At 33.0% G+C, this 21,088-nt stretch overlaps 1 protein-coding gene across 12 annotated transcripts in view; it reads right to left on the bottom strand.

The window, feature by feature from the left end:
- LOC115213792 (protein FAM135A) overlaps positions 1-21,088 on the bottom strand; it is a 299,236-nt gene that overhangs the window by 47,390 nt on the left and 230,758 nt on the right. For 11 of the 12 annotated variants that reach the window (XM_036504971.1, XM_036504966.1, XM_036504965.1 and 8 more), the window contains 2 exons: positions 20,352-20,515; positions 18,269-18,730 (listed from right to left, as the gene is read on the bottom strand). In XM_036504971.1, the coding sequence (XP_036360864.1) occupies positions 18,269-18,730; positions 20,352-20,515 (626 nt within the window). The remainder of the gene's footprint in view (positions 1-18,268; positions 18,731-20,351; positions 20,516-21,088) is intronic. The other variant, XM_036504970.1, reaches the window with a different exon arrangement.

Genomic DNA, 21,088 nt, shown 5'->3' on the forward strand with positions numbered 1-21,088 from the left:
TATTGTCCTGGGGTTAATGTTGTATGTAATTCAGTAATTGAATAACTGTAAGTATATTCAGTTAGAAAGACTGATTAAACAAATACCATCAAGGTTAGCAATATTTCAACATACATAGTATTAGAGATCCATTACAGTGAACCTTGCCAGTCAGTTTCACACTGGATATTAGGTAAAAGGACACCTATCTAATACATGTGCCCTTTAGAGATGGCAGGTAAATAAATACATACATGCATGTATGAATGTGGGTATATATATATATATATATATATATAATATATATATATATATATATACATATACACACATATACAGAGGGAGGAGGAGAGGGTGAGAGAGACCAGACAGAGATAGAGAATAAATGACTGAAGGGTCACTAATGCTGCACAAGCACTTCATTCTTAAGTGAGTGATTCAGTCTACCTAGCAGACACTCCGCAATGCAGTAAATTGGTACCATGAGGATGAAGCAACTTAACAAACATCAGTTTGAAGCAATTTATAATTGACAATTGTTTATGGAAGGTCAACTCTATTCCTAGTTTAGTGAAAGATGAGCGTTATAAAGCTGTTTGGCTCAAGGTACACAACTCCTTGCCTTTGGCAAACTACATTTTGCTCTAGACATACTACATGAAGACAAATTCTTTGATGATGCAACTAAAAGCTTGCAAGTTAGGGAACACACAGCACACATTTAAAAATAATGATATTATTTCATATATATATATATATATATATACACATACATATATATGTGTTTGTGTGTGTATATAGATATTTTATATTTAGAAATCTACGCACCAAAAATTGGAATTGAATATTTTTCTGCTGTTAAACAACTCATTGATTGTATTTTGGAAGATAATCCTGGCAAATGATAATTTCAAATAAATCAAAATATATTTCATTCTGTACACACTCAGAGTTGTAATTATTCAATTTTTGGACTGATAATGAATTTAAAGAAATAATAAAGACTATGGCAGGAAAATATTTGAAATAAATGCAAAGAAACAAAAGGTGAGAAAACAAAGAGTGATTGCAAGTAGAAAAACATTAAGAAATTTCAGACTATTGGTTAAAAACTGTATTTAAGGAAATAGTTTTAAAGTATGATAAGTATTTCAATGAAAGGTGATCAAGCAATTCTGGAACTTAACTACATATATTGGTTAAGATTAGAAAATTAAAGATATCTGAAGAAATTTAAATGCTCTGAACATAAATTGCTATATTTCTAACTTTGGGGTGACTAGAAACTGATATTTGTATTTGTTTATGTATATTTGTATGCATAATAGTGGTTTTATCTCTAAATTATATTTTATATATTTATATTGTGAAATTTGATTTAATACTAAATTGAAATTTTCCCTGTAAGTTTGGAGTTATACTCTCTAATATGTATATATATATATATATATATATATATATATATATTATATATATATATACTGATTTATATTACACACACACACACACATATATATACATATATACTTATATATTTATATTACATAAACATATATATATATATATATATATATATATACACTTATATAAATATTTACTGCTTTATTCTAAAATACACTAGATAAATAAAATTATTATAATCCTAAAGACTTGCAAGGTATGGAAATACTGGCAATGTTTCAAGACAAATGCCTCAAGCATTTTAATCTATTTTCCTCCAAAATTCTGCACTGCTAGAATATTGCATCAAACTTGAAGTCTTTCTTTATAGATGACTGAAACTATTTTTTGCTCTTTTTTTTTCCTGTTTTTTTTTTTTCGTATGAGTGGGATATAGATTAGTAAATGAAAAAAACAATGCCACAAGGAAAGAGAAGAAGATTTAACAGGAATAAAGTGAATAGAACAGTAAAAGACATATAAAACAAATAAGGTTAGTTTAAGGACATTCAAGTAAATATCAATATGATATAGGAAATTTTGGTAAATTTTTACATATTTCAAAGAAAAAGGGGGCAGGATGTGTTCAATTCACTGACTTAACATTCTAATAATAAAAATATAATTTCACAACGAGTTTGAGAAAATGCAACAAATTTGTGATACCAAGGTAGATCATCCATTCTAAATCTACTTGAGATAGATTAAAATTTGAAACTAGCTATTCAACAAACTTTAAATAGAAAGAAACAGACCTGGTTTCAGTAAATAATACTGCTGCAATTACAAGATAAAGAACATTTTCTGGCAATAGACACAAATATAAGGATGTAAATCTTATTGTTATATATATATATAAAATATATATATATGTATGTAATACTATGCTGATGTATAAACATCATAATATATGATATATCCATGGTATTTATGTTTTCTGCATTTTTACTATTATATATATATGCATATATATATGTATAAATAATTTATTTTATTTTATTTTTATTTCATCTAGTTTCAGCTCACGAGCTGTGGCCATGCTGGGGCATATATATATATATATATATATATAATATATATATATATATATATATAAATCTTTTTTTTTTTTCAGAATGATGATTTATACCTTGCTACCAGCAGTTATTTTAGAAAATTTCACAAGCAATTAGTTTAATAAATGAAAGACTATAAATTTTATCTTGTTTCTACTCTTTCTTCTGTTTTCAATTTCAATTGGTTTAATAAAACAAATTTATTCTATCTACAGCTTACTTTTTAATAAAAGCATGTACCAAATTTATAATTGCAATAGATCACCTACAAATTGGGACAAACACCCAAGCCAAATAGACTTCATACTCACCAGAAAAATAAAAAAAGAATTGACAGCATGTTATGAATATGAGGTGTGTACCCCATCATTCAACATAGACTAATGACATCAAGATAACAGCTAGATGAACTTAAAGATGCAAATGCAAAACAATATGGGAAAGGAAGATATGAAAGCTGAAAGATCCAATGACCAGACACAGAGTCAAAGAAGTATTAGTTCAGTGGGTCTCATGGGGTTCTAATGGAAGGATGCTGGGGATTATTGAAAAGGGAGAAAACTGTTACATTTAATGGTTTCTAATTTAGGCACAAGGCGAGCAACTTTTGAAGGGAGGAGGTTAGTTGATACTACTGGTCCCAGTTCTTGATTGCTATCATTTTACCAATCCCAGAAGGATGAAAGGCAATGTTGAACTTCACAGGATTTGAACTCAGAACATCAAAAACTGAAAGAAACACTGCAAAGCATTTCTTCTGATGCTCTGATTCTGCCAGCTTGTAGCCTTTATTTACTTGTTATAATTAATATGTTTAATATTAATATAATACTTGTTATACTTAATAAAACTTAAGATGTTTTATACGTTTGTCAAATATTACAGTGATAAAAGAATTATATGGGTACAAATTATTGAGAAGGATTAGCAAAAAATATTTTCACCAAAATTTTTGGTGGGATGATAGAGGGCATGCCAGTTTGAGAACCATTGTATGTAGGTGGACATGGATGGCAGGAGGAGAAGATTTGTAACATAGGGGACAATTGGAAGTTCCTACAAAACAGCCAGCAGACCAGATCTGGGGACCAAGCAAGTATTACACCAGAAAAAAAATTGACATAGTGGTAGAATGATATATTAAAAAGAACCATAAAAGCCAAGAGACAGGACTGGAAAAAGTGAAGAGGAAGGAACAATTTCAGGTAGTTAAAAGAGAAGCTAGCCATCTGGTATATGTAGCACAAAAAGAAGCTGAAATTATGTCCTGCAATAAGAGAAACAGAAGTGTGAGGTGTTCCAGATTTCTTTGGTTAAAATTGTGTGTTAGACTAATAGAAATGTACTTGCCATCGATACTGACAAGAAGAGGCATGGAAATGTTATCTGGAAATGTTGCTGAACACAGAGCATGCCTGAGTGAGATGAACCACTCAAAGTAGACCCAAGAGAGGAGCCAAGTAGTGAAATTGACAGTTATATATAAATAAGGATATAAAGGCAGGAAAAGAAGTTCAGATGTCGCAAATATCTGGTGAATCAAGATACATGCTTGTCATTCACATTATTGATCAGGTAGGATAGGAAGGTGTCATTCTAATGACTAGCATAGCAGTTAGCCACATGAACTGCTAAAAAATATGGGCCTTGAATATGGAGGCTGAACAAGGGCTGGGAAAGAATTAGGTGAGCATGACCTGCTGGATGTGTTCATTTATTGCCAGGTCAACACTGGTCATGCACACCTACAATTAATGGAGTTTCACCTGTAACTAGTTTTTGGATATCTTTTTGCTCTAGCAGGGTTTGTTTTGAAGGAATTTAGCTTCAATTTTTAGCAAGTCAAGCAACCAAGTAGAGCTCACATGTCAGATGTATATCACTGTGCATGAATGATAGAATGCAAATAAGCTGAGAAAAAACCCCAAGTGTACTATTAATTAAATTTAGTTTGGAAGAGGAAAGCTGCATTGGAAAGATCTGTCATGTATATGGAGAATGACAACTGGATAAAGAGGTGCCAAGTGGTTTAAGTGAAAAGAACTTGTGGAAAAGGAAGACAGGAGAAGGGATTATGAAAGCTGATCTCAGGTGGCTGAACTTGTACATAGGTAATGACAAAGGACTGCCAGAAGTTGCAACAAGTGGTGCTAGAGGAAACCTAACAAGCTCATGCAAGCATGGGGAAGAGTTTAAATTGATATTAAAATTATGAGGAATGAAAATATTGATAGATTTTAATGGAAAAGAAATTAATCATTCTGTAAGACAAGTAGAGAAGATTCTATAATAATATTTCTCCCCCCAAAATTCTAAAATGAAACCTCAGACATTTACAAATGCAGTTCTCAAACTAAATGACCCTCTGCTTTACATTAACTGACAGCCAACATAACTCTGAGTTTTAGGGGAATGCAAATAACCTAATAAGTAAATCATGTTTTTTGCTTGTTTTCTTATATTATTTTTTACATCTTAATTTCTCAAAAGTTACTTAATTTAAGAATAATTTCCAAAAGTTACAAGTCATTAGAAACTGGTAAATTTTTGCTTTGTTAAATGCAAAGTGAAGATTTACAAACTCTGGAGACATTAGATAGTTAAGTGTAATTACAGTTTTAACATACCCACAATTTAATAATAGAATGTTTTTTAATTGCTTAATTGGTGTGTGTGTGTGTGTGCACGTGCACATGCATTTGCGCGTGCCTGTGTGTGTGTGTGATTTTACATTAAATTTAAGAAATGTGTCACAGATGTATTTAGTTCTAAAAGAAATTAATCAGAGCTGAAAATGTGTTCTCAAAATCATTATCATTATTATTTGAAGGGAACATATAAAGAACAAATAAGAGAGGTTTTTCACAATATCATTGAACTAATATCATACTATTTATCTACCAGTGCCATTTATTGATTATTTTCAGTAACTAGTTTTTTAGTGACATTCATATTAATATCGTAACATAATTTTGCAAACATGCAACCTTATATTACATATATATATATATATATATATATATATATATATATATATACATATATGCAAAAATCAACAATCTATTCAAAGTCATAAGTCATAAAAAGAACGTAGAAATATGGTTAGTGTAAGGGCAGCATAAAAATATTCTTTATTATACCGATACCAGTTTCCAGCAGCAAATACAAAAAAAAAGTACCAGAAAACAAAAAGATTGTATATAAAAAAATAAACAAAATACTATATGTGTTGCTGACAAAAGTAGAGACAAAGACATAGATAAACCTACTGGAATATTCAAGGACTGGAATGTGCTAAAATACCATTTCTTGGATTGTTTTAATAAGAATAAACAACATTGGCTCTAATTATTAATTCACCTCCCAGTCCAATAAATTTCAACACACACACGTACACATATACATACATACATATATATACACACACATAGTCAACCTATGAGATCCAGAGATTCTCAGTATAGAAAACACTTAATAGCACTCAAATGATTCTAACTCTGATGTCTTTACGGGGGACCAATTTGTATATCAAACCCATGCTGTTATTTATCTGCATAATTGCCTCTCTCTCTCTCTCTCTCTCTCTCTCTCTCTCTCTCTCTCTCTCTCTCTCTCTCTCCCTATATATATATATATATACACACATATGAGGTGTAATGTGTTTAAAGTTTGTATGCATTTGAGAAAAATAACTTCAATTCCCTGATACAAAAGACTTCCTTTGGAAAGTGAGAAAAGTGAGAAAAGGTTTTACATCATTCTTAGTCCACAAGGTCAGTATCTAAGGAAATAAAGACAATTTTGGTGCATTCGTGTTAATTAACAAGCACGATAAGCAAGAGAAGACTTTGCATCCTTTCACACCAATACCTAGAAGGAATTGAACCCTCCTCCCAACTACATCTCTGCATGGATTTAGAATGAAGAGAACCTTTTACCATTCCCCAAAGAAGGAATTGGTCTAAAACACAAGAAACTCTTCTAGCAATAAAATACCACTTTAACTAACTTTAACTTTACCAATAAAGATAGCTACTAGTGTTCTTGGATTTTAGTCTCTTAACCCTTTCGTTACCGTATTTATTTTGGGATGCTCTATGTCTTTTTCAATTACTTTAAATATAACAAAGAATTTAGTAAAATAACTAAGTTATCATTCAGCTGGTGTTAGGAACATAAATTGTGAGTAAGGTTTGGTGGAAGATTTTAATTCAAAACTTATGAAAACAAGACATTTATACTCAGAGCCAGAGCCGGTTTCAGCTGGGTTGGTAACGAAAGGGTTAAACACACACATACACACACACACACACACACACACATCTTGAATAATAGATAGCACAGTTGATATGAGTTGGCAAAATTATGAGAATGGATGATGAAATAGCCTGCAGTATTTGTTCTAGCTTTTTACTTCCAGAGATAAAATTTCACCAAGATCAACTTTAATTTTCATTCATTTTAGATTTTAGCCAAACGGTGTTTTCTCAGTCTTTTAGTCAAGATAGATGCCAGGCGAGGAGAATCATTAGCATGCTGTACAAAATACTTAATGGCCTTTTCTCCAGCTTTATGTCCTGAGTGCAAATTCTACAAAGGTCAATTTTGTTTTTCATCCTTTTTTTTGTGCTGGTAAAAGTAAGTGCCAGTTGAGCACCAGGGTCGATATAATTGAATAGCCCCACCCCCAAAAGTTTCAGATTCTGTGCCTATAGTAGAAAGAATTATATTAAATTTTAAGGTAGACAAAATGATTAGTGACATTTCATCCATCTTTATGTTCTGAGTTCAAATTCCATTGAGGTTGACTTTGCCTTTCATCCTTTTGGGTTTGGTAAAATAAGTACCAGTTGAGTACTGGGGTCAATATAATCGTCTATACACCTCCCAGAAATTTCAGACCTTGTGCCTATAGTAGAAAGGATTATTCTTATTATTATTATCATTATTATTAGGGTGGAAAGCTAGCAGAATTGGTAGCATGCTGGACAAAATGTTTAGTGGCTTGTTCTAAATTCAAATTCCGCCAAAGTTGACATTGCTTTTCATCCTTTCGGGGTCAATAAAATAAGTACTAGTTGAGTACTGGGGTCGATGAAATCAACTTACACTTTTCCCCATAACTGCTGGCCTCGTGCCAAAATTTGAAACCAGTAGCAGTAGTATCATCATCATCATCATCAGTGTTATTACAACTCTACCACTACTCCACCACTGTTACTACAACTACTTCCAGCATTAGAGTAACAACTGCTGAATCTCAGTTCCACGCAGGGAACTTTCTTTAATGTCATACTGACATTCAATATCATAATGTCCTTGCATGAACATTAAAACCTCCTACTTCCTTCCCACCTAACAAACATCAGGCTTTATGCCTGTACATGAAAAAAAAAATGTTGCTAGTTATTTCAAGCATTTTACAACTGCTGTTCCACGTTTAATATGCTGAAAGATTCTAGATAGACTGATATTACATTTTACAATGAAATTGTGATCTTCAACATTAATCACTCAACTGGAAAATATGTATACTACATACTTTCAGTCATCTTTTTGCTCACTTCCAGTCATTGGACTGTGGCAATGAAGGGTTGTTTTTTTGTTTTTTTCAATTATTATTGAACAAATCAACCTCAGTACTTATTTTAAGTTCGGTACTTATTCTACAGGCTATATTTAGCTGAACCACTAAGTTACGAGGACGTAAATAAACCAGCACAAGTTGTCAAGAAGTTGGGTGGGGGGAACACAACAAACACTGGCACAAAGACACACAGATAAAAATACATATTATATATATATATATATATATATATATATATATATATATATAAATATACATACACACACACATACATATATATATATACATACACATATAAACATATATGAATAAATATACATACACACAATGAGCTTCCACATAATTTCTGTCTATCAAATTCACTCACAAAGCATTGATAGGCCTGTGGCTGTAGTAGAAGACATTTGTCCATGATGCTGTGCAGTGGGACTGAACCATGGTTAAAGAGAGCTTTTTGGCCACATTAGGGAACCTGTGACATTTTTTAGATCAATAGTTCAGGCCATTATTGTCAACACTACAGTCTCTCTCTCTTCTTCTGCTGAAGTTGCCAAATATGTAAACTCAGTCTCATATACCTATTCTACACGCCTCTTTATCCTTTCTGCTGGACATTCGCTCACACCTTCAACCCTCATGCTTTTAACACCTTTAGCCAACCTTCATTTCTACTCTTTCAGAAATCTATCTGAGGAAGAAGTTCAAGATGAACCTCAAATACAATGTTCTTACAGAGCGCAACTCATTTTTTTGAGGAACTAAAAAAGTAAAGGGAATAATAATAAAAATAAACATTTCATTTTCTAAAACTATTCTCCTAACGGGTATACATCCATTTACAAGTGTGTGTGTGTGTGTGTGTGTATACAACAGAAAGAGATTTTTTATATATACACACACACGACTGAAAGAGATTTTATATATATATATATATATATATATATATATATATATATATATATAATCATCTCTTTCAGTCATTATACTTTGGTTACTTGGACATATAGAGGGGTACCATCTTGAAGGGTTTAGTTGATCAAATTTACCCAAGTATTTAATTTTTAAAATCTATTGGTTCTTTTGCCACACTGCTAACCTATGAGATATAAGCAAACCAATACTAGTTATCAAGTGGTGATCAGTGGGACAAGAACAATTTCTGTCTACCAAATTAACTCACAACATATTGGTTGGCCTGAAGCTATAGGTAAGGGCACTTTGCTTAAGGTGTTACACAGAAGGACTGAACCCAAACCACATGGTTGCAACTACGTGGCAATGCTTGCCCCTATACATAGACTGAAATAGCAATGAAAATGTTTAACTCCAATACACAACATATAAACTAAACAAACGAAAACAGAAAAGAAAAAAACACAACACAAGAAATACCCATACTATTCATAACATACTATAGGAGACATACAACATTAATGCACATCAACAATTTCAGAATACTAATTCTTCAATGATAGTAAGTCAGATCTGTTGGCCTGTGTTCACTTTTTCAACTACATAACAATTAATATCAATTTTCTCACAAGGCTGCAAATATTGAATCTCTGGTCAGTATATATAGCTGACATTAATTTTGATCTAAGAGGTATGAGAGTAAAGACAACCCTGCCAGATTTGAACTCAGAATGTGAAGAGAAACAAAGCAAAAAGTACCACAAGGTGTTATTTTGTCTGGTGTCCTAATGTGACTATTATTCTACAACTCTACATGATATTAACATGAAGCACAGTTTGTGGTTATGTGAAATCTGTGAAATCTATGGGATAGAAATAAGAACTGCACAATGTTCCTTGCTGGATTTTAAGAGAGGATATCTTTAAAAAAAAAAACCAAAAAAAACAATCATTCATGCATGTGTGTTTTATACGCATGCCTATGTTCGGGTTGTGCTTCTGTTTAAACCATATAATCCTACTTGCCTTAGTCTGGCTAACTAATAATAGATTCCACTCTCATTTTACAACTGAGTAGTAAGTTAATCATGAAAGGGGCATAAAATCAATTGTGCCAACGAACTTATGACACCCATAAGAAAACAACTCATCATAAGATATTGTAGATATTGTAGACATCATCATCACCACTTTTACATGTATTTCTCGTGCTGGCATAGGTTAGACAAGTCATCACAGTTCAAGCTAGTTCTTATTCACAGTTACTACTCTCACAACAGCACAAATATATTTATGCACATAGTACACACTTTCACATGCATAGAGTTAACTCATGTAAAATAACACTTCGAAGAAAAAAAATTTTTTAATAGAAACAGGCCCAAAAACCATTTTTGTTATCAGTTGAATAGACACATTCCAGAGAAAAACTTTTATCAGCGCTTCATTAATGCTACCTTAGTCATCTAGCCAAATCCTTAGAAATGGTATTGCACAAGCCATCCCTTGAATTCCATTGTAACAGAGAAAGTTTCAAGCATGCATAGCACATTTTTCTGCATCAAACCCGTGTTCCTTATGAGTAATGTTGTCCGTGTTGACTAATTTAATTAAGAGAATTAAAGAAGAGACTAAATGGCGGGGGAATGGAGGACAGGGGAGGAGGGAGCTTTCAAATGTTTAACAATGATAGCTAATCAAACAGAAAAAGAACAGATGACATGAGATGAAAAAATGAAAAATAGGGGCAGAATCGATTCAGGAAATATTGCTTAAATGTCCAATGAAGAGATGTTATACAAAAATCTTTGGGTTTTCTTTTTGTTTTGTTTTGTTTTTGTCGTTTTGTTTTTTAGGAAAAAAAATGGAATATCAAATTCTATTTTTAAATGCTAAAACTGGCTATGAAGCTATGAAATTAGTTTCATGTTTAAGTTCCCTGGGTAACTTCTGAAGTTGTTTCTAAGGATCCAGAAATATCCTATTTGAAGAAGATACTTGTAGCATAGAGATAAAGCTTATCAATCCATTTCGTGTGTATGTGTAAGCATATATGTAAATAGATAGATAGATAGATAGATAGATAGATAGATAGATAGAGGTGTAATAGATGTGAGCTATAACATCTGATTATATTGGAAAAAGATAATAAAAACGAAGTACTCCTTTACTGTTTTTAACATTCAGTTATTTCTTACAGTGGATTACTACTACTACTACTACTACTACTACAAGATAGATAGATAGATTTATCTAGCTAGCTAGTTATTCTATTTATATATGTAAAGCTACATGGCTTATTGATTACAGGTGTTTGGTTCAACAGTCAAGGGGTCAATTTCCTGACTGGGTGGTATGTTGTCCTTGAGCAAGGCATTCTGCTTCACACTACTACTAGTCTGCTCAGCTGAAAATGAATATGAGCCAAGTGCTGGCACTGCCCTCTTTGCTTCTAGCTGTCACATACTCAATGTTCTAATCGGACAAGAGGAAGCAAACCAAAAAGGTGTCCATGTCTGATCACAATTACATAAGAACCTAAAACAATTAGCAAAAGTATGGCATATGATACTAAGACTTATTCATTCATAAGTGATAGGTGGCAAGAGAGAGTGGGGGGAATGTGTCTCCAGACAAAACAAAATAGTAGTAGTAGTAGTAGTAGTAGTAGTATGAGACTTAACAGGTGTAGGTAGGGTTGAAAGTAATAAAATAAATGTAGACTGTCAGTTGTCATCTGTCATGCTACAGGTGGGATGGGGGTGGGGTGTCTTCATTGAAATTCCCAGAGAATTTGGGAATGTGACAGCATGTCAATATTAGGACATTCTAAGGCAGCAAGCTGGCAGAAATGTTAGCACGCTGGGCGAAATGCTTAGCAGTATTTCGTCTGTTGTTACGTTGTGAGTTCAAATTCCGCCGAGATCGACTTTACTTTTCATCCTTTCGGGGTCGATAAATTAAGTACCAGTTATGCACTGGGGTCGATGTAATCGACTTAATACCTATGTCTGTCCTTGTTTGTCCCTTCTCTGTTTAGCCCCTTATGGGTAGTAAAGAAATAGATATTTCATCTGCCATTACGTTCTGAGTTTAAATTCTGCTAAGTGTCGACTTTGCCTTTCATCCTTTCAGGGTTGATTAAATAAGTACCAGTTATGCACTGGGGTCGATGTAATGAACTTACTCCCTTTGTCTGTCCTTGTTTTTCCCCTCTATGTTTAGCCCCCTGTGGGCAATAAAGAATTAAATATTAGGACATTCTAAGATGGTGAGCTGGTAGAACCGTTAGCAGACTGGGCAAAATGCTTAGCAGTATTTGAAACCAATACTAGCACATTCTTATTATATGAGATAGAAATAGGATGATGGAATAATGTAGAGCTTCTCTGTCAGGCACCAATCACATCATTTGTACCCATTCATAAAATGCCTTTGCCTTACACTGCCCATATAGTGCAGGTTGTGTCTGCTTTGTCTCTTACTTTCCAAAATGTAATTTAAAAGTAATGTGTCAAAGTTATTTTATTACTTTCAAACAGACATGACCAACCAACCAAACAAAACGATGGTCATGAATCTAATTGTATAATCAATGTTTATCTCACATTAATTAACTCAGTGTATGTGTGCATTAGCATTTATTGTTTTAGCAGAGAATCTCCCTTCCCCTTGCTATGCACATTTTTCCCTGCAGATATTATTCAAGCTGAGAAACTACTACTCAATCTTTCCAGTCTGGGAGGCCTGCAAAGGTCATCATCATTGCTCCTCCTTCTCCAACTAACTTGCAAAAGCAATAGATATCATTCATTTTCATAGAGATATTGGTAGCTAGTTAATAGAATATCAACCTACCTGCTAAAGTAATCAAACCTTGATACATACTTCATCCCTGATGTATGATACACAGTGTATTTAGTAAAGATATACAACTCTTAACAAGTTACTGTCCCTAATTATGTACTGGATTCATGTTTAAGTATACTAGCATTGATACCCTGTTGTAGATAACACCAACTACTATATGATTACAAAGGAGTCTTTTGTTGCAGTTTTAACCTCAAATTCCCATTCGCACCTAGAAAATGCAATCATAAACTACTTCTGAGAAAATGAATATCTCCTAATATCCTGATGGTGGATGTCTCTGATTTCAAAAAAAAAAAATAATAATAATAATAAAAATAAAGTAAAAATGAAACATGAAGTATTTTAGTTACCACTCCAGTACAAATGTATCAAATCTACATCCATGACTCCATAGAAATGGAAAAAAAAATAAAAGGGAGGATAGGAAATGAATGACTTGATGCAGCCTGACAGATGAATTAGTTTGAAACAATGTACTTGTAACTCTATGAAGAAGCTTAGAAAGGCTGGCTTCCTTACAGTGGAATGATACTGAAGAGAATTTAGATTTTAAATGATACAAACTGCACAAGGAATATTTTATAATTAAAGAGTAAGATCATACTTTACAATGGCATGATAAATGCAAAACAAAACAAAAATCAAACAGCAGTGAAATATTTTAAGAGTGAAGAAAATGGAAAAAAAAAAAAAGAAAAATGAAATTCCTGAACCGAAAAAATGATGGTGCATGGTGAACACATCACAGTGTAGACAAAGCATTCAGCAGAACAAACAACAAAGAATACAGAAGTCAAAGTGAGGAAATTTAGAGAAAAGATCAGCAGCATGCTTTTGGCACTCTTTTGAAGACACATGAAATCAATATCACAGAGAAGACAAAGCGCATGGGAAAAGCTTCACTGAAATATAAAAGCGCATCAAATTACAATTCATGACAAAACTTCTATCAGCCATATCAAATTGCTTCTGTACAGAACCAAAGTTATTAATTAATTTATTTATTAACAGTACTAAATGAGGATTATTAATTCCTTTCATAAAATGTAGAGGAAATGTCAATGGAATTCAAAAGTCCTGTTCTGCTAAAAGAAAACCTTGAAATTAAATAGATTCCCTAAAATAGTATTTATTTGAAGCAATGTAATTAGACTGAGTTTCATATAGAAATACTGCTCTTACAAACAAGGTATAAGTATTGCAGAGGATGCAACATGGTCTTATCCACTGTACAATACAATATTAGTTTATTCTATAACATTTTATCAACTACCTTTAAGTTATACACCTGTGTAGTTAGAGACAACTTGAGCTATTCAACAACAACAACAACAACTAACACGGCTATACATTTACAATTTATGAAATTTAATCATATGTTAATGAACAATAAATTACATAAACTAATGCTAAAATTTTATTTGAAATAAAAGCAAGGCAATAATTCCATTATACCAAACAAGAAATTAATAATTTACAAGTAAGTTCCATGTTAATTCTGCAAAGATTCACTTAACCTTTAAGTTGTTGGAATCAAAGTAAAACTGATATGTTGAATTTAAGTCATTTTCAAAGATTCAAAATCACATTCAAATATTAAACTGGACACTTCCTTTGCCAACAATGCCTGAACATCTGGTTAATTAGGTTTCTAATAGTCATCTGACCAATCAGGCATTGTAGCATTATTGAACTGATAAGGTTGGGCCTCACAGAGGCAAAGTTGCCAATGCTGGTGGTACATGAAAAGCAACTTTCGAGTGCTGCATGAGAAGACCTGTCAAGCCAAGTGAAATCATAGTCATGGCTGATACTGGTGTCACAAAACTGGCACCCATGCCAGTTGCACATAAAAAGCACCTTTCAAGTATTGAGCCTCACAGAGGCAAAGTGGCCAATGCTGGTGGCACACGAAAAGCACCTTTTGAGTGTTGGACCCCAAGGAGGCAATGACGAATGACTGAGACCTTTGGTATTATGCCCCGTGCTTGAGAAGAAGACCCCTTAAGTCAAGTAAAACCACAGTTGTAGCAGATAATGGTGTCATGCAAATGGCACCCACGCTGGTGGCACATAAAAGCACCCATTACACTCTCGAAGTGGTTGGCATTAGGAAGGGCATCCAGCCATAGAAACCATGCCAAATCAGACTGGAGTCTGGTGCAGCCTTCCAGCTTGCCAGCCCTGGTCAAACCATACCTGCATGGACAACAGACATTAAATGATGATGATGATGAAGGTTTTCATTAGATCCCATTTCTTAGTTCAAGCCTTCCAGTGATTGGTCCATGATAGAAATGTTAACCCTTCAGCATTCAGATAATTGCGAAATGTAATGCTTATTTATTGTTTTGAATTAATCATGCATTATCTCATAGCTTTGAGATTTCAATGTTGCAGTTGTTTATTTTTAGAATGATATTCTAGGGTAGGTGTGAAAGGTCAGATCTGGCCAGCTTGAACATAAAATGGCCAGAATATTTGGCTAGATATGGCTGGATTAAATGTTAAAGGATTAAAAATGTCTTCTTAATTTCAATTTCATTATCACCACTAAAACGATGATTGAACTAAAATATATGTAATAAAATTTGTCATTTTGCTTTACATTGTAATACAATGCAGTAATCAACATAGCTTTCCTATTTTCAGTTTAGAAGAATTATACAGAAGGGATAATTTTTTCACTCATAATTTTAGATTTTCTTTCTTATCAAAGCAGGAAAACTAGTTGAAGGAAAAGAATAAAAAGGTTGAGAGTTTAAAGTGATTATTGGAAACACACACACACAGATAAACCAATTGATTAAATGAGATGTAGGGTCAAATACAGAGACAATTTACAAAAGTCATACATTTAGATGTTGTTGTTGTTGAACACCAGTAGTTGAATCAGATGAAGGCCCACAAGCTAGACATGACATAATTTTCAATAATTTATTTTATTTCAGTATGTTAAATGAAGCATATTCTCTTAAACATCAGAGTTTGGTACAAGAACTTTCAGCCTTATTCAGTTCCTCATGTAAATACTGAAGACATTCACTATCAAGGTAGAAGGCATTTTTGCTTTTCACTTACTATTTAGTCTCAGAATTTATACTAGCAGTTAAATATATAGATTACACAAAACTAGGCGTTAATTTACTATTTAGAAATGAATAGTTAACCTTAAAAGTAGATAAATTATCATAACTTCACTTCAGAACCTTATGAATTTCAAAAGCAATTCAGAGACTAAGCTGATAAAACACCAAACTCCTAACCTTCTGCATTGCGTGTCCTTATTGAGTATGTGTATATGACAATAGCTAATTTAACTTACCTAATTAAGAACTCCTCTTCATACAAGTTAACATATTGCATTTATGATTGCAGTTGCTATAGATACTAAATTTCTGCTGCTGACTGTTCAATATACATTCATTAACTGACCATTACGCTTAGTTTTTTTGGGATTCTTGTCTTTTGTTTTTTTTTTTAGATTTCTTTCATAAATATGTTTTGGTTACATAGCTACAACAGCTGAATGCTGAAACTATCATTCTTACTTTCAAAGACAAAATCAGCACAAGTCTTGGGTAGGAAATATCTAGTAAAGATTGATCAGAATGTAAAAACCTGATTGTTTTGTGTTTTATTTATGCTGCAAGAGGCGGTGTTGTCAGTAAATCTGTTAACCTGTGTAACAAGAAAAAGTTACTCAAAGACAATAGAAAAACATGCCAATCACACAGAAATATTTTCACCTTTTTTTTTCTTTTTTTTTTGCTGTTGTTAGTCTAAGCAAAAGAAAGTGAAGTATGTATAGCTTTGGCAAAACCTTCCTAGGTTGTAGGGTCAGAGAAAGTATGTGAGGCTAAAGCACTTAATATTCATCTGAATCATCATAGATTAATTGTTGAGAAAGAGGCAAAAGCTGGAGGGGTGAGCACTGAAAGACATAGTTTTAGATTAAAAGAAAGGTAAGTAGATTAAGTGTGTTTAGGTATGGGGAGTACAAACTTGGAAAACAAAGAATTAACAGCTGTTAATAGCAGTATAAGCAGCAGAAAATATAACAGCTTGATAGTTGGGTTGTAGCTTTTATATATATATATATATATATATATATATATTATATATATATATATATATATATATATATACTTATATAAATCACTCTGAAATGCATGCATCCATCAGTCTGGTTAGAGAGCACTTTGAACTTATTTGATGTGTTTACACTTATTTGTCTATTACAAGAAATTTTTTCCATGACAAAATGCACTGAAGAATGGCTTTCTTATAGTTTCACATATTTGAACTGGTGACAAGTTTGTATTTATACACATCACTGCTTGATGCTTCTATTCTGTGTTTTATTTACAGTAAGCCATCAATTAACGCAGCCAGACACAGTACAATGTATAATAAGAGATATCCATCAACTCTTGTCAGTTCATAGAGTTCTTTTTTTGGTATTTGAGGCTGAGGAGGAGATAACCACTCTGAAATGCATGCATCTGGTTAGAAAGCATTTTAAACTGACTCCGTGTGTTTACACTCATTTGTCTACAGTGAGAAATTTTCTCCATGACAAAATAGAGTGAATGGCTTTCTTACAGGTTCAAATGTGCCCCAAACATATCTGAACTGATAACAAGTTTGTTATGTGTATATATGATGAGCAAAGACTTGATTAAAGTCAGATGTTGGGTGAGAAGTGAGAAAAGTATGGATGCGCATCAGAGTGTGTACAGTTGTAATTTCTCGGGTTATTTCAGTAATACTCAAGTATAGGGCATATCTGGACTTCATACAGAGTTAGCATCTGTTGAGAGTTTTGATGAGTTTGCAGCACTAAGAAGTCTCAAAGGAAACACGGTCATGTTAATGCAATTATAGTTGCATAAGATGTGTGACTTCTGAATGATTTTGTGAAGCATTGTTGTCAGGCCTTGTTAAGCTGGGCATTTGTAAAGAGTGTGACATAACTAGTGTGGTGGATTTGTATAAACAAAAACACAAAATCTGAGGTAAGTACACTGACCAATCTTTACTAACCTAATGAGTCTTAGCAGAAATGCAGGAATATTAAAGGAATAACACATAACTAATGGCTGAAATGAAGGAAATAGGGAGCAAACAGCAAACTGACAATGATTTTAATAAAACTTAAGCCAAACCATAACCAGTTATTTTAAAGAAAGTTTGAAAGAATGATTAAACAGCTTTGTTAATGACAGTAAGCAGAACTTATCTGAAGAAAGATTAAAATAATGACACAGTAAAGCAGTTTAAAACATCTAGGAGAGATTTCAAAAAGCTAAAGAATTATGCAAAAGGTAAGAAGATAGATTACAATAGCTAGAGACACATCCACACGTACACACATAGAGATAGACAGAGAAAGACACACATAAATAGATGGACTGAATACCTGAGTGTAACTCATCAATGTATTCCGGGAGTGAGTTTATACTGGATCTACTCCAACAAGATCGTGTTAACAAAGAAGTCATGGATACAGAGTTGGAAAGATGATTCCCAGAGAAAAAATCACTGGGAGGAGATGTTGATTCAGGACCCAATGTACCTAACTGCAGTGGACTTTCTGTTGTCTCTTCTGCACTTTTCTTTCGGTAGCCAACAAGGACAACATCAGTCAGAGGAGGGGTAGCATCAGCATTGATGCAAGAATAAGATGGACGTTTGAAAGCTTCAGGTTTTATGTTCTTGATGAATTTTCTCTTGCCTTTATTACGTAATTCAGTTGGATCTTCTCCGTAGTAATAACATGTGGATGTATCTGACTTAGAGCGATCTCTTAAAACAATTTCCGAGTCCTTTCCATCAGAATCATAGGCAGGATTTGTATATTGAACTTGACCTTCAGGAAAATCTAAAAGTGAAAAAAAAAAGAAAAAAAAAGATGGGGAAGTAAAAAATATAAAATAAAATAAAACATGAGATTCAAAACCAATTTTTTAAAATTTACAAAACTAATTTCAAATAATTTACAAAAGTAAATAAACTATTATTACAACAGTAATTAAAAATAAATATATTCTAAAACGAAGGCTAACATATTTAAGAAAAAGTGTGAGTGTGACTTGGTAGCTTCTACTAAACTTTGTTTTAAGTAACCACATAATTACAAGCAGAAACAAGCATACTCTTGGCCCTCCTACCCTTGACCAAGTAGAACATCAGGGATGTGACAATTGAAGAGAGAGAGAGTGGGGTAGAACTGTGCCAGGAATTGGCTGGGACTCATTTTCAGCTGAGTAGACTGGAACAATGTGAAATGAAGAGCTTTGTTCAAGGAGACAACACACCACTCAATCCAGGAATCAAACCCACAACCTTATGATTATGAGCCCAACATTCTAACCATTAAGACACAGCATATATTTATTACTGTGAATTAATACAACCAGAAAATTAGTCATCAAAAATTCATAGTAGTTCACAGTATAAGATATGCCGTGGACTACTGTAAGAGATGTAATGAATGATACCATTTTGGTAATAAACTACAAATGAGTGATTTACTATTAAAACAGTTCACTAATTTAATATAAAACAAAAGTGACGCTGTGTATAAATGAGCATTTACTTATAGAGTAAAAGATAAGATTCCATGAGGACTAATATGTGATCAGGTTTTAACTCTTAATTCAAATTAATTTTTTGTTATCTATGCCCCTAATGTTTTTGAGAAATGCAAGGAAATCATGATATCCTGTTTTTCCACCTCTTTAAACTTCTGGCCTTGCACCTAGTCAGTGGCGCAACAGTTTTGGCTGCTCTGTGCAGTAGCGAAATTGGCCACCCTGTGATGTAGCCAAATTAGTTACCCGCTTCTTTAAGTATAACATACCTGCAACTACACTAAATACACGTATATAAAAGTATCATCCTGCACAGTATGAACACTCCACACACCACATGCAATGACACTGAACCTATTGAAAATAAATGCTCAATCCATTTCCCCAGATATCAACTTTTCAAATGGAACTCTCCATATCCTATCATCATCTCAGAACTAGCAAAAACTTCAATTCAAGCATCAAACTTACAAACTTTACCCAAATGTCTTTAATTTCAAACTCAGAAGGTACATTGACTGGGTATGGGTACTTTTCCCACCCTTTGAGACTTGAAATACAATCTAAATATGTCATCTATTTGCAGCAAACCACCAATTAGGGCAACCAGTCACAGTATGATGATGAGAATGTAATAAGAGATATCCCTCATCTCTTGTCAGTTCAGAACATTCTCTTTTCTAGTATCTGATGCTGAAGAGCAGATAGCCACTCTGAAACACAAACATTATTAATCTGGTTAGAGGACACTTCAAACTCAATTGGAGTTTTTACACCTATTTGTCTACAAGAAATTTTTGAATAGTGAGAACTAATACAGGATAAATGTAATAGAATTACCATCTGCTAATTATATTAATGATTTAAAAAAAAAATTTCTTGTCATGTGAAATATGGAAAAATACTCACTTTTACAAGTTGGAAACTTGATATCATAGTAAACATCTTCAAATATGATAGGCAGTGAAGTGTGGTCTCCATCGAGCTCAAGACATTCAGCAGCAAGTGGTGGGAGGTTAACAAAGTACGGCGAGTTACGCACCATTGTTGCACAGTCAGCATGGCTGTGAATGCTGTGAAAATTACAATAACAAAGAGAATCATCACCACTACTACCAATATTTTAATATTTAGTTTCCATGGATTAAATAGAACAAGGTGTAATCACATCTGCAAGGGCTAACATTTTGCTGCTACCTCACCATATCTTGATTTTTCTACAACGGAAGATCTTCCACAACAAAGCCAAAACTTTCCACTTTAATGTCCAATTTATTATAGGCTTTGATGAAATTTCAGAAGTAGATTCTCATCCTTCACCTTCAACCCTTTAGCATTCAAATTACTCTGTAAAATGTAATGCTTATTTATTCACATTGTCTTGAATTAATCATGTATTATCTTGTAACTTCAAGATTTTTAGAATGACATTGTAGGGTAGGTGTGACAGGTTAGATGTGGCCAGTTTGAATATAAAACAGGTAAAGTATTTGGGTCAGATGTGGCTGGTTTAAATGTTAAAAGATTAAAGTGTTTATAAGAGATGACTAGATACATATACAATACAGGCTTCTTATAATTTCCATCAACCAAATTCACTCATGAGTCTTTTGTCAGCCTTGTGCTATAACAAAAGATACTTTCCC

This window comes from Octopus sinensis, linkage group LG7, assembly GCF_006345805.1.
Source record: "Octopus sinensis linkage group LG7, ASM634580v1, whole genome shotgun sequence".
Classification (NCBI taxonomy): domain Eukaryota; kingdom Metazoa; phylum Mollusca; class Cephalopoda; order Octopoda; family Octopodidae; genus Octopus; species Octopus sinensis.